Below are 14,875 nucleotides of genomic sequence, written 5' to 3'. Positions count from 1 at the left end.
AAGAAATTAGTAAGATACAGCATACAGCAGTCTTAATTTCGACGATTTATTCTGATCAGAGATCAAGCCAAAATAAAATAAATGAATTAATCTCTTATATAATTTTTTAATTACCACCATCTGAAACTTTAGCAGACATTGACTTGATATACTTTACAAGGGATTTATTCAATACACTTTGACTCACTGTTGCTGAGGCATGAAATAAGAAAATCCTAATTATTGTTGTCAGAAGTTTCAATAAAGGCATAGTTCACCCGAAAATGAAACTGATGTCATCATTTGCTCATCCTTTAGGTATGAGTTTAGTTTTGTTCTGTTGAGCACAAAAGAAGACATATTTAAGAACACTAGAAATGTGTAAGCATTGACTTCCATAGTAGGACAGAACAAACACTGTGGATGTCAGTAGTTACAGGTTACAATTTGATGGGCATATCTGCAAACACTCCCGTTTTTACCGGGAATCTTCCGCATTTTCAGACCCCCGCTCTATAACTCCCCCTTCCCCCCACGCTTTTCTGCTTTTTGGTACAGTCCGGGTAGCATTTTGGTTAAGTCCTTCCCACTCTTCAGTTCACACACCACCCAACCCCCCACACCCCCCCACCCCCCCCCCCCCCCCCCCCCCCCCCCCCGGCTCTCCACTTAGCGCGCAACCCCCAGATAAAATCTTCCAAATTTTATGATCGGAATGCTGGCAGGTATGATGATGGGTGTACTTTACCCGTTACACTGTGTCCCAACAACACTCGATGCAATGCCACGTCACACAATAAACGCCATCTTTTCCATATTAAAAGGAGTTTTTCTCAACCATCTGCGACTGCAAAATTTTTATTTTAGAAATGCTTTTTATTTCTGCGACGCCAAAATAATTATAACAATAATCACCTCAGGTACTGATTAGTGCTTTGTTCAGTGTTACATCCTTCTAGTGTGAGTTTAAATACAAATACACGTCCCATGTATTGCCATGCTACTGAAAGCAGCAGCAGATAGTTCACCTCAGAATTTTTGCAAAATAAAATAATTAGCAAACGGTTCAAAAATGAAAGCCAGAACTGTGACTCAGTGCAAACCAACAACATGTCAATCAATAGCCTATTAATAATGTCAAAATAAGTTTAATTTGAATGAAAGTGGCTGGTATTCAAATGTTTCTGTCGTGTCACAGTCATATTGCTTGTCGCTGGAATCTTGTTGCGTGTACTATATTTAATGATGTGAGGAGCGTCATAAAAATAGAGGCATTATGTAGGTAAATTTAACAGGTATAAATGTCTCATGTTTTAATTTGGTTGTATCTAAAGCATCCCTTAACAACAGGAGGATGTAAATGACACAGTTTTAGGTCACTGACTAGAAGATTTGGTTGTATTATTAAAAAATGTACATTTAAAGAAAAACCCCTGGGTAAATTTGACCCCATGATGTTTCTAAAATAAAATTTGTATCAGAGTCAGACAAGTAGTGGAATTGGCTATGGAAAATCTGATTTTAGTTCTATTGCTTATTTAACAGTGACCAAGTTGGCAAGTGTTAGCTGAAGCACACGCAGGAGTTCAGCAAAGGATTTCATTTATCCGCTACTAACTTTCGTAACTATAGAACTATAGAAAGGCCAACAATTGTCGGAGCAGCAGGTTTTGTGTGGAGGCTTTTTCCCATGATGAGGGTATTGTGTGCGGCGGCTCTCAGACGAGCGAGGGACCCCTGGGGGACGATTGAACAGCTCCTGCTCAAACACATGCAAAATGAAGATCGTCTTCCTCTGTCGCCGTATTCAGACGCTCAGAATATAAGCTCATTACGCCGCTTCTGCAACATAATCGGGCTATTCAGACTCCCGGAGTGACGGAAACAAGCGATCTTTATATGCTGATTCATGATAGAGGTGATTCATTGAGAAATTTTTTCATCCAGCATATTAGATGTGAAGCCATTTCTTGGACGTGTCAATTAGAATCATTTAATTTAGAATGTTATACTTTGTCTTTTTTATATTAACATGATGCAAGGACTATAATGTAATCATTGCTAAATAATAAAATAAATTTTATTAATAAATAATAAATAATATTAATGTAATAATGTTATGTAATCATCATGTTAATATATATTTTTAAAATAAATATTTTTAAAGGATGTATACGACATAATAAGCAGCTTTTCATTTTATGATTATATGTTAAAATTAAATGTATAATTTAATGTAAATTGTTTTCTTATAAGTACTTAGATTTTTAGGCTCATTATATTATATTATATTATATTATATTATATTATATTATATTATATTATATTATTATGTATTACATTATATTTTTTACATTATATTTTGTTATATTATATTATATTATAATGTATTATATTACATTTTGTTGTATTATATGATATGATATGATATGATATGATATGATATGATATGATATTATATTATATTATTATATTATATTACGGAAGTTGATATTTCTTATCAATAAAAATAAAATGCATGTAAATTAATATACATTAGTTGTTTTTGCATATTTATTACCATTCAAAATACAATTTAACTAAATTTTTAATTTAATTATATTTTATTGTTATTATTTTTTAAAATAATTATATTATTTTATTTTATTTTATTTTTTTCAGTTTATCCCAGCATTGTATTGTATCTGATCTTAAAAAAAGAAAAGAAAAAAGAGAGCTCATATTTGTCTGTTGTTTGTCCACAGCATTAGTAAGGTGATGTGACAGGAAACCTTCTCTGAGCCATCATACGTCAGGAAGCTGGAGATGAGGATTGTGGGATTGTGGAGGACAGGACTCTTCAGTCTCCTGCTGCTCTCTCTGCTCCACTGTAATGCTGGAAACCAAAACACACCGCGACTGCAGCTCACACATACAGGTCAGAGCTCACACACACACACAGATGCACACAAACCCACTCAGTTTTCATGTTTTACAGGGATTTTCTTTAGACATAATGATTTTAATGCTGTATAAACTAAACATTTAATTCACCTACCGCAACAACGCTATCACAAAACCCAACCATTCTGCAGTTTATATTTTTAAAATACCAGTATTTCCCTACTATAGTATTAGGGGTACAAAATATTTAAAGTTGAAGTCAAAATCACTAGCCTTTTTCCTTTTTTAAATATTTCCCAAATGATGTTTAAAAGACTTTTTCACAGTATTTCCTTTTTTTCTGAAGAAAGTGTTATTTGTTTTATTTCGGCTACAATAAAAGCAGTTTTTAGATTTTTAAAAACCATATAATGGTCAATATTATGAGCCCCCTTAATGAATATTTTATTCCATTGTCTACAGAACAAACTACTGTTATACAATGATTCGCTTAATTACTCTAACTTGCAAAGGTAACCTAGTTAAGCCTATAAATGTCATTTTAAATGGCTCTAAATCTCCCAATAATCTCTTTTAGAGACCAATAATTCAGATTTCACATGCACACACACACACAAATGGCAGATCTTCAGCTTGATCTTGTGTCTTGTGCTCATTTCCCCTGGAGTTGTGCTGAAACAGACAAGCTGAATCAGAGGAAAAGCGTCTTTAACCTCTGCTTCCTTAAAACTCAACCTAATGAGGCTACTGCATTTTCTGTTGAGGGTTTGTGCTTGGTTGTTTTTATTAAAAATGAATCGAATAATATAGCACAACAATGTGCTGTTGTGTAGTTTAAAGGTCCCATGAAGATAAATGAAAGTTTCAAAGATGTTAGTATTATTCGTTTTTAAGATATCTAAAAGCTAGTTTGCTCCATAACAGTGACAAAATTCACATTTAGAAGATATAAAACTGGTATAAACATGTAAAGTTTGTACTTCAGTATCTCATCTAATCATAACCAATCAATAGCTCTCTTGTTTCTGACATGCCCCGCCTCTTTCAAGATGCATTTCATTTGCTTCACATTTGATGCGTCTGAGCTCAACCATTCTCACTGGCAGAGCGGTGATAAAACAAAACGCTATTGGCTGCTTTGTAAAAAATGGGAGGGGGCTACATTATGTCCTGCCCTCTCTCTGTGTTTCGGTTGAGATTACATCAAACATTGAATAAAATGCTTATTTTAAAGCACTTCACGGCTTAGAATATGATGTAGTATAAGCACAGAGAGAAGAATATAATAAAACAACACTGTGGGTTATTGTTTATTCTTAAGTATAATAGGTTAGTGATTTTTAAAAACTAAATTATCAAATAAATAATGTCAAAAATGTTGTATGAGAATAATGTTCTGTCGTTTTGCAAAAGAAATAAGGTATTTAAAACTATCATGTTTAAAAATTTGAATTTTTAATATACAGTTGAAGTCATTGAATTTTTATTATTTTATATTTCCCCAAATTTCCCCCTCCTGTTTAAAAGAGATTTTTTTCAACACATTTGCACACATGAGTTTTAATAACTCATTTATAACTGATTTATTTTATTTTTGCCATGATGACAGTACATACTATTTTACTAGATGTTTTTCAAGACACTTCGGGCCCTATGATACAGCCGGCGCAATGTGACGCAAGGCGCGGCGCAATACTCTTTTGCTACTTTTAGCTTGGCACAAGGGTCATTTTGAGGTGTTGTGCCATGCTGTTTAAATAGCAAATGCATTTGCGCTCAAATGTGCGCCCATAGGCGTTCTGGTCTAAAAAAGCAGGTGTGTTTTGGCGCATTGATATTTTGAGAAACTGTAAATGGTCTGATCTTTAGACCAGAACAAAGTCGGTCTATTGTCTGGCGCAAAGTGCGCCTGGCTTACACACTACAAACAAGATGCAGAGCAATACGCAAATATCTTTACATATGAAAAATATATAATATCTAAAGGATAAATATAGGATATAAATATAAATGTTTAAAATATTACAAAACATATTAATTTCTAGCCTACATGAAGATTTAAAAACCACTAACATACTTTCTTCATCTCGGTAGGCTTTTTCAGTTCATTCAATTTGCTTTTGTATAATGTTATTATTATTAACATTATTATTTATTATATCCATATTTATATTTGTTTTAATAAAAACAAGCTTAGATTTGTCCGCCTGTAAAATTTTAGACCATATGGGGCATAGCAGGTGTATTTGGAAATAACTCAGTATTTTGACCACATTTGGTTATTATTGTTCATTTATTCGTTTGCTAGAAATTAGAACTGAATTTAGAAACAGTTTTGAAACAAATCTTTGCGCTTAACAAATTAAATTAATTATTTATAGGCTAATTGATGTCTGTGCGTAAAGGTTTCCCTATCCACGAGAGCAAAAGCGAAAGTGAACTTACTTTACGTCAAAATGCGCTTATGGCGCGACGCAGCTGGCTCTTAAAGGGAATGGGAGATGAGGCTCTAATTGGTTTATTCTCAAAACACACCTATAACTCATTAAGAAAATAAACTCAGCCCTTTTAGACCATGCGCCATGGCGCAAAGCGGATTTTCCCGTCCTTAAATTAGCAATTATGCATTCTGACACGCCCTGAAAGCGTTTGTGTCCTGCGTTTTGCGCTCTGCGCATGGACCGTTAAAATAGAGCTCTTCAATACAGCTTAAAGTGACATTTAAAAGCTTAACTGGGTTAATCAAGTTAAGTAGGCTAGTTAGGGTAACATGGACTCCAATAATCAGATTTTAATAAGATCAAGAAACTACTCTGATTATAGAACTGCTGTACAGACATGAAAACATCACAATCAAACTATTACCGTTGTGCAGGATTTTCACCGCATTTTGCGATAGGATAGTCTATATACACACTGCAGTTTGACAGTATTCTATGCACCTATATGAGTCAGTAAAAGACCACAGATACCTGCATAGTGAAATGTAGATGTTTTGTTTGTTTTTTTTACTGTATACAGCGTGCGGTATCAAATTCCATTACAAAACAACACTCTTCCATCAGTCCTTACTTCATACTCTCATCCAATATCTTGTTTGTCACTGGGGGCATGCATAAAATGATCCTGAGTTAAAAGTGGAATAGCCAAACTGCAGTTAAAGTCGACAAATTAAAAATTAAAACCCAAAATTACACGAAACTCCGGAGGAAATGTGGATAACGGGATGACGCAATGACGTTAATCGAATTTTGTACGAAAACATGCAAACCGGAACCATGAAAGGAACATTCAAAAAGCAACTCATGTAAACACCTTAATCATAATATTGTCTTATTCAGACAAGGCGAATAATTTGATTACTTATGTCCATGTAAACCTAGTCATTGTATAACAGTGGTTTGTTCTGTAGGCAATTGAAAAAAAAATTCTTAAGGGGGTTATTAATATTGACCTTAAAATATTTTTTACAAAAGTTAAAAACTTGTATTCTAGCCAAAATAAAACAAATAAGACTTTCTCTAGAAGAAAAAAATATAGGAAATACTGTGAAAAATTCCTTACTCTATCCCTTGGAAATTATATGAAAAATAATAAATATTTCACTGGAGGGCTAATCATTTTGCCTTCAACTGTATATTAATTTTAACCTAAAAAACAAAACTAATGATTTGTAGCCTACATCATCGCTCACAATGACGTACAGTGACCTCAAGCCCACATTCTTAATGCTGTACGTCAGCGGTCCGCTCCGCGACACTCAGTCTGAACCTCCACGCCACACAGTCTCATCCCTATTATCAGCGCCCTACAGACAGCCCTGTTTCTGACCCTTCAGAACCTCCCGGATCCGGTCGTTTCCTCTCAGGAAAACTGTGTATATGGTGACGGCACTGAGGACGCTGCACCTATAGAATAAATGTGCTTCCTATTATCTCCAGCACTGTTAATAGACCACCGCAAACATGTGGATCATCACAGGGGCGCCGTCTGTTTACAGGACACCCGGCGAGACACAAATGCCAGACGCTGGTCATTATTAGAGAGGAGCGACTTTTTTGTTTTGCTTGCAGGTATCTTGAAGACTAATTTGAAGGCTAAGCCGGAGTGGAGAGGAAATGAGTACAAGTAAACAAAGAAGAGCTCTGAATTAGCTGAATGTGATATTTTAAGACATGAAGGCAGCTTTTGAGGGGTATGACAGTGCAAGTTTGGGTCTTAACCCTTTTGTGCCTAAGTTTTTAAAAATGGTTTCAAGCATGAAGCCTTGCTAATATTGTCCTATTTTATCCTTTTTTTTTCAGGAAAATTTTATTTAAATTTGCAGCAACTATTCCCGTGGGCAAATATGTTGTAATATGTTGTAAGAACCCTTCAATGTAAAATTTGAATAGAAGGAGAAGATTTGGCATTCTAATTCAAAACAACTGCTTTTAAAAAGATAAATTCATATTCATAAACACATTTATTATGATTAAAATTAGAAAACCATTTGACATGAACCCCTCGAAAATTATCTATCATATAATTTATAAGAGGGGCAGCACAGTGGTGCAGGGAGTAACGCAATTGCCCTCACAGCAAAAAGGTCACTGGTTTAAGCCCCCGCTGGGTCAGTTGGCACTTCTCTGTGGAGTTTGCATGTTCTCCCCGTGTTTGCGTGGATTTCCTCCGGGTCCTCTGTTTTCCCCCACAAGTCTAAAGACATAAGTAAATTTGTTAACTAGGTAAGCCAACAGACTTCTGTGTGTCAAAAAATGATTGAAAATGTTTATATATATATGTGTATGTATGTATATATATATATGTATATATATATATATATATATATATATATATATATATATATATATATATATATATATATATATATATATATATATATATATTAGGGATGTAACAATATTGTAAATACTGTCATACCGCAATAGTATTTTTTTTCAATATTACCTTAGGCGCATGACTCAATAAAACTATATTTCTGAGAAAAGTTTGCTCAGGCGAATGAAGCGAACGGGAGGTAGCGGGAACTACAATTCCCATCAGCCTAGGCGTGGCCATCATCATTTGCGGTCTGTTGTCACTACAGATCCAGTAATGCGAAAATGGAGTGTGTTGCTAGTAGCGGGGAAAAAAAGAGCTGGAAATGATCGAACCTAAAGCGGGTTTTAAATCGGATGTGTGAAAGCATTTTGGTTTCTTTCTAAAAAGATACGACAAAGGAGAAAAGGTGACAGACAAAGAAAAAACACAATATGCAGGCACTGCCAGACTGTGGTGAAATATAAGTCGGGAAATACGACTAAAAACGATCATGGGGACGGCAGAACACAGCACACTTGTTAGATTGATGCAGACATTGACTTGTACCGCAAAGAGACCTCTGTCTCACTCATGGCTTGTCCTCTCAAGTGGTGGAAATACAATGCACAACGTTACCCACTGCTGTCAACTTTGGCTAAATCATATCTCTCTGTCCCAGAAACCTCAGTCCCAAATGAGAGGGTTTTTTTCTGTTGCAGGGGACATTGTAAATGCCCAGAGATCCCAGCTTTTACCAGATTATATTTATATGATAATTTTCCTTAAAAAACCCATCTCTAAGTGAGTGAGTGATTAAATGTTGAATGTGATGAGTTTTCAACAATACTAAATTGAAACTTTATTTTTTTATATGGTTTAATAGTTTTTTGTTATTAAAATTGAAAAATTGAAGTTCCTGTTTTAAAACTTACAGATAGATGGCTAATTTGTATGTCACTGATATGTTCAGTGCTAAGGTAAAGAAACACTTTTGGCACTTTTTCCAAATCTTTTCATTAGTACCGTGCCATTTATACCGAGGTATTATCGTACCGTGAAAATCTGATACCGTTACATCCCTAATATATATGTATATATACATAAATTTACATAAGTTTAAATAACATCAAATTACTTGTTTTGAAATTAAATTTAGGGGCGGCACGGTGGCTCAGTGGTTAGTAGTGTAGCCTCACAGCAAGAAGGTCACCCGTTTGAGTCCTGACTGGGCCAATTGCCATTTCTGTGTGGAATCTGCATGTTACATGGCAACCCCTGATAAATAAGTACAGTAAGCTGAAGGAAAATTAATAAATGAATGAACTGATTTAACTTCCTCACTTAATCTGCTTGTTTAACCTCTGAAGATGAAGTTCTGCTGGCAGAAGGATGCATGCAACTGATTTTCCTCTGACTTTTCCACTGGTGTTTACCAGTAAAACTCCCGCTAATTGTGGGGATTTTCTTTCTGGCGAATGGGTGGATTAAAACCAAAAGAAACATTTCTGACATTTGAGACTGGTTAAATGTCTCACTTTCTCCAGGACAGGAAGGATTTCTAGATTCACACCCACTGGTCACATTTTGACAGCTGCACTCCATAGTGAGGGAACTGAGAAGATAGCACACTCTGAGAGGAATGTCTCCGATATTATCAAACCACTGAAAACAATGAAGATTCACTGACATTGAGCTTGGGGAAATGGAGAAATTGAAACCATTTGTTAACTTAATTTAATATTGGTTGCAGTTTTGAGATCATGTGCCCAACTGTGTTGTTTCAGTTGTCTAAGAAGATTTAATAGTACATTTTTATTTCTTTTTATTTTATAAGACCTTTCGGCTTTTTCACAGTGGTATGCCCAAACAGAACTACTAAATTAAGCTCGGTTATTTTTATAATAGGCCTCAGGCGGCAACCCTTAGCATGACAGTAAAACATTTTTATTACAATCTCTGTCATCGCAAAAAAATATGACTCTTTGGCACTGCAAATGTGACCTGTGGGATGTAGTTACTCATTTGCTGCGTCACAGAAATGACCCCTGACTGTGTGAACCCCTTTGTATCGTAGGCAAATAGGTGCCAGAGATAAGAAGAGCAGAAATGACACGGGCTCTGGCAGGGGCTAAAGAAACTATCTGTGCGTTAACACTGAACAGAGCCAGAAACAAAAAATGCTGCTAATTAGAGGAAGGAAGTTTGAAGGTCTGAATCACTCTCTTTCTGGCACATGGAGGTGTCAGAGTTTCTGGAATCATTCTATTAGGCACAACATGTTACGTATGTACAGTTGAACTAGATGCTAAAAGGGATACAGCTGCAGTCGAAAGGTAATGAGAATGATTTTAATTTATTAAATTACCCATTAATTTTATTTTATTAACATTTACCACAACCCCAACACTAAACCCAGCCATCACAGTAATGTAAAAACAGCAATTATTTAATTAAGTATTATTAAATTACCCATTGATTGAATTTAATTAGTGTCTACCTCAACCCCAATACTAACCCAACCATGACAGAAACATATTATTATTCATATTATTTGTTAAAGTATCCATTCGTTGTATTTGTTGTATTCACACTAGGAGCTCAGCAACTACTAGCTAGTAAGTAACTAAATTTGTTATTGCTTTGGTTGCACCATGTGTTCTTATGGCAAACCGTATTTAGTAGGTCGCAAGCTCTCAGTAAAAATTCATAGTTGTATTGAATGACTTAATATCCAATAAGGATAATTTAAATCATTAAACTGCTTTAAAATTCTGCAACTAATGCATCTATATGTAACCCACCAGTCCTACTGCACCCAATGTGGTTTAAGCTGGGATCAAACAAGCGATTCTTTCCATGGGAGTCGGTTGCTCTAACAAGGAGGCTAAAGACCATGACATCTAATGTCTGTTGCTAGAGTACCTTTATGGCTCGTTTCCACTGACTGGTACAGTACGGTACGGTTCGGGTCGGTACGGGTCACCTTTATCAGGCTTGCGTTTCCACCACAAAGGGTACCCTTTTTGGTGGGCGTGATGTACGACAAAGTTTAAGTCGACGTCATGGTCGCTCGAATAAATGTCTACAGTAAAGCTGTACGGGTCGTTTACATATCATATGAGAAGCACTTCTCACAAAACAGACACTTTATACACATAAATACTTGTTTCTAAACGTTTATTCCTAACTCTTCTATAAACAGGAGTTGATTATAACTGCAGATCAATGACAATGTGAAATAGGCTACTGTAACGTCTGTAATTATATTAAATAAATATATAAATGGAACATATACGAACACATACAGCCCCTTACAGTCTCCGATATATTATTAATTACAGAAAAACTACACACATCATAAATTTAGTACTTATTTGAGTTCAAAAACACACGCAATATAGCCCACAGTCAGCGCAAACCTCTCATCTGTGTCTGTAATCTCCACCAGCACATGCAAGCTCTGTTAGAGAATAATTTTGTCATTCCCAGTTCATAATAGTCCAAACGGCAAAGAGAAACATGGCAGTTTGTTCATGATTCAGGTTGGTAAACACTTTTGCTCCTGTGTTTTGCCGGGTTTCTCCTTTTTTCCGTGCTTTACTCTCGCGCTTGTCGTTCTCTTTCTGAATGGATCAGTTACACGTTTTTATCATCAGCTCAAGAAGTTTTTTGTATCAAATATAGACACGATCGTGCGCTCCCGGAAGAAAGCTAATACCGCTCGCACTTTTAGACGGGCTCGTAAAACAACAACAGGACGCGGCAGATTTTGTTCTTCTTTGTATTGTGTCTGTTCACCCAGATGACGACACGGTTTGTTTGAGCCCGGGTCATCCATGGCTGGTTATTTTATGCATATAGTATATCCATGTAATCTCTCGGCTGTGTATTAGAACATGGCGGATCCTTTGTTTACATTCTGTGTAGCTCCAGGAGCTCATGACGTATTTCTGTAAACAATCAGCGTTCGGCTACGCGTGTAGCTCCACCTTTTGTTACCCTTTCTCGTTTTTGGGACCCTTTCGAAAAGGTGCCGAAAAAATGGTACGGTATACGGTTTGGTTGGGTACGCTTTTTGACAGTGGAAACGGCCATAAAAGCATACCAAACCGAACCGTACCGTACCACTCAGTGGAAACGGGCCAATAGAGGTCAGAGGAGTGAGGTTTACCTGCATAGCACTTTGCTAGCTGGCCTTCATTACACTCACCCTCTTAAACCTCACTCCCATCCCGGACGTGCCTCCACGGGTAACAACCAGTCCTACTACAGCCAATCCAGTTTGAGCTGGCATCGAACCAGTAATTCTTTGCCTGGGAGTCGGTTGCTCTAACAAGGAGGCTAAAGACCATGACCTCTAGTTTCTGTCACTAGAGCACCTTTAGAGGTCAGAGGAGTGAGGTTTACCTGCATAGCACTTCGCTAGCTGGCCTCCATTAAACTCACCCCCTAAAGCTCACTACCATCCCGGAAGAGCATGTAACCCACCGGTCCTACTGCAGCCAACCCAGTCTGAGCTGGGATCGAACCTGGAATTCTTTGCATGGGAGTCGGTTGCTCTAACAAGGAGGCTAAAGACCTGTCTGAAGACATCTGTTGCTAGAGGACCTTTTGAGGTCAAAGGAGTGAGGCTTACCTGCATAGTACTTTGCTAGCTAGCCTCTGTTCCATATATATATATATATACTGTCCTATGAAAATGAAGTGATAAATTACATTTTTATTGTACATTACAATCAGTCACTAATAACAGATGACACACATACAGTACCTGCATCCCGAGTTGAAAATGCAAGACTTGTGAGAATATTAAGGCTGTGAGTAGAGAGTGAGATCATGCTTCATTATTATCGCAAGCTCCTCAATGTAAACTAATCTCGCCGTCATGTCTTTTCTACCATTATACATGGGGGAGAGGCTGCCATAATTATTTAGTTTGAGCATAAAATTACATTTAAACTAAATTCAGTGGTGCAACACAAACATATTTAGTAATGTGTAAGTTGTAACTTAGTGTCACGTTAAGTCACATCTATAGGCTACATTTTAGCTTGCGCACTGCTAGTGCAACCGGCCCCAGCTATGCACTGACCCTTTTCTTACTTGCAAAGTTTCCATTTAGTCTAACTTTAAACTAGTTTTGCCATGTTTTTATTTATTTTTTTTTTTTACATGAGCATGAACTTCAGACACTCTGATGAAAGAAATTTAATTTAGAGTTTGAACAATTCCTTGATACTAAATTGCAACAGTACCTAGGACATCACCTTGGGGGACACCGTGTATTAAATGAAAACTTAGTTAAACATTATGAGTACAACAAACATTATGAGTAAATAACTGCAGAATGTTCTTTTGTTTTCAAATAAAAGGACATTTGTTGCTCACAAACTGATGAACAATGACTTTTTCAAGAGCTTTGGGGAACACATAAACTAAGAATAATGGTCTTCTGATAACCACAGACTCCCTTTGAAGGTTTTTTTTCTGATGAGGGGCCTCCTCTGCTTCACAATCTTTCTTTTTAACCTTCAAAAATATATTTATTATTCGTTCATATCTACTTCTTAGAGCAACACTTGATTTCAGTTGTGTCTTCTCTTGAAGTGTCCTGACCTCACCCTTTAAATTGTAAGACAAAACGTCCACCCAAAGCCAAAACATCATGGTCAGTTTACTGAATTTAATCATAGTTTTACCCAAGATTACCTTGCAACCTTGTAGCAATTGGTAATAAATGCAGAAGCAACTACCCTCTCATCTTAAGCAGACAATTTAGATAATGCTAGTGTGCCTTGAGTTAAGTGGCAGAGGGATTCAGTTTGGTCCGGGTCATTGACAGGATTTGGGTTGCTTCAGTTGACTTGATTATCTCTAACAAACTGCACTTATGTACATTTTCAACACCTCCAGTCCAGGACTGAAGCAATTAAGCATGCACCCCATGGCCCCAATAGGAAATGACATAGTACAGAAAGTTCCAGAGAGTAATGAAGAAAACAACTCAAGGGCTGAGGGTGAAGCAGCGGAGGCCTCCCATCAGCATTGTACGTCTCTTTGCCCCTAGAGAGAGGCATTTAGTCCACACTCATCCTAAACAGGCAGCGAACTCAAAAACACATGGGTCACAACCGCAAAAAACCTCAAATGGGTGGTTCTTGTCATCAGAAGGCTATTATTCCTAGTTTATGTGTCCTCTAGTGCTCTTGAGGAAGTCATTGTTTATTAGTCTGTGAACAACAAAGTTCCTTTTATTAGCAAACAAAGGAAAATTCTGGGTTTGTTTACTCATATTTGTGTTATTTCAGCTAGCTTTAGAGTCATTCAATACATGGTGTCCCTCAAGGCTTTATCTTATGTCCTATGATATTTCAGTATTAAAGAAAAAGACTAAATTTATACATTTTCCTTCAGCTTAGTCGCTGATTATCAGGGGTTGCCACAGCGTAATGAGCCGCCAACTATCCCAGTATATGTTTTATGCCATGGATGCCCTTCTAGCTGCAACCCAGTAATGGGAAACACCCAAACACTCTCACATTCACAAACACTCATACTGTACACTATGGACAATTTAGTTTATTCACTTTACTCATAGTTCCTGTCTTTGGACTGTGGGGGAAACCGGAGCACCCAGAGGAAACCCATGCCAACATGACTTCAGTATATGATCAAGTGATAGTTACAAAAAAAGATCTTGAGATTCTTCTAGAATCTAAATTTGTTACTCAGTGCTATCTCGCACAAGGTTTGTAAAAGTTCACCAGTCTGAAGTTTGGCCCCAAAAGAAAGTTGGAGGAAGTACAACAACCTCCTAATCTTAGCTGCAAATCCCACAAAGCCTGTAAAAACAAAGGGAAAGACACAAGTGAAATTAAGTGAGCGTCTAAACCTGCCTTAAGAAGTTGAATTGGATATAAATTGAAGTTGATGGATGGATAAATGGGTGGGTAGATAGATAAATAGCTAGATAGATAGCTAGATAGCTAGATAGATAGCTAGATAGATAGATAGATAGATAGATAGATAGATAGATAGATAGATAGATAGATAGATAGATAGATAGATAGATAGATAGATAGATAGATAGATAGATAGATAGATGGATGGATGGATGGATGGATGGATGGATGGATGGATGGATGGATGGATGGATGGACGGATGAATGGATAAGTTAGGTGGATGGATGGATGGATGGGTGGATGGATG

General features: G+C 36.7%; 1 protein-coding gene across 4 annotated transcripts in view; it reads left to right on the top strand.

Moving 5' to 3' along the window:
* si:dkey-49n23.1 overlaps positions 1 to 14,875 on the top strand; it is a 115,968-nt gene that overhangs the window by 47,002 nt on the left and 54,091 nt on the right. For 3 of the 4 annotated variants that reach the window (XM_087304619.1, XM_087304622.1, XM_087304621.1), the window contains exon 2: positions 2,724 to 2,896. In XM_087304619.1, the coding sequence (XP_087160745.1) occupies positions 2,785 to 2,896 (112 nt within the window). In that variant the 5' untranslated portion in view covers positions 2,724 to 2,784. Of the gene's footprint in view, positions 1 to 1,651; positions 1,898 to 2,723; positions 2,897 to 14,875 lie in introns of those variants that run through there. The other variant, XM_087304620.2, reaches the window with a different exon arrangement.

Source organism: Danio rerio, chromosome 22 (genome assembly GCF_052040795.2).
Source record: "Danio rerio strain M-AB ecotype USA chromosome 22, GRCz13ab, whole genome shotgun sequence".
In the NCBI taxonomy this organism is placed as follows: domain Eukaryota; kingdom Metazoa; phylum Chordata; class Actinopteri; order Cypriniformes; family Danionidae; genus Danio; species Danio rerio.
This window is presented reverse-complemented; position numbering and strand designations above follow the sequence as displayed.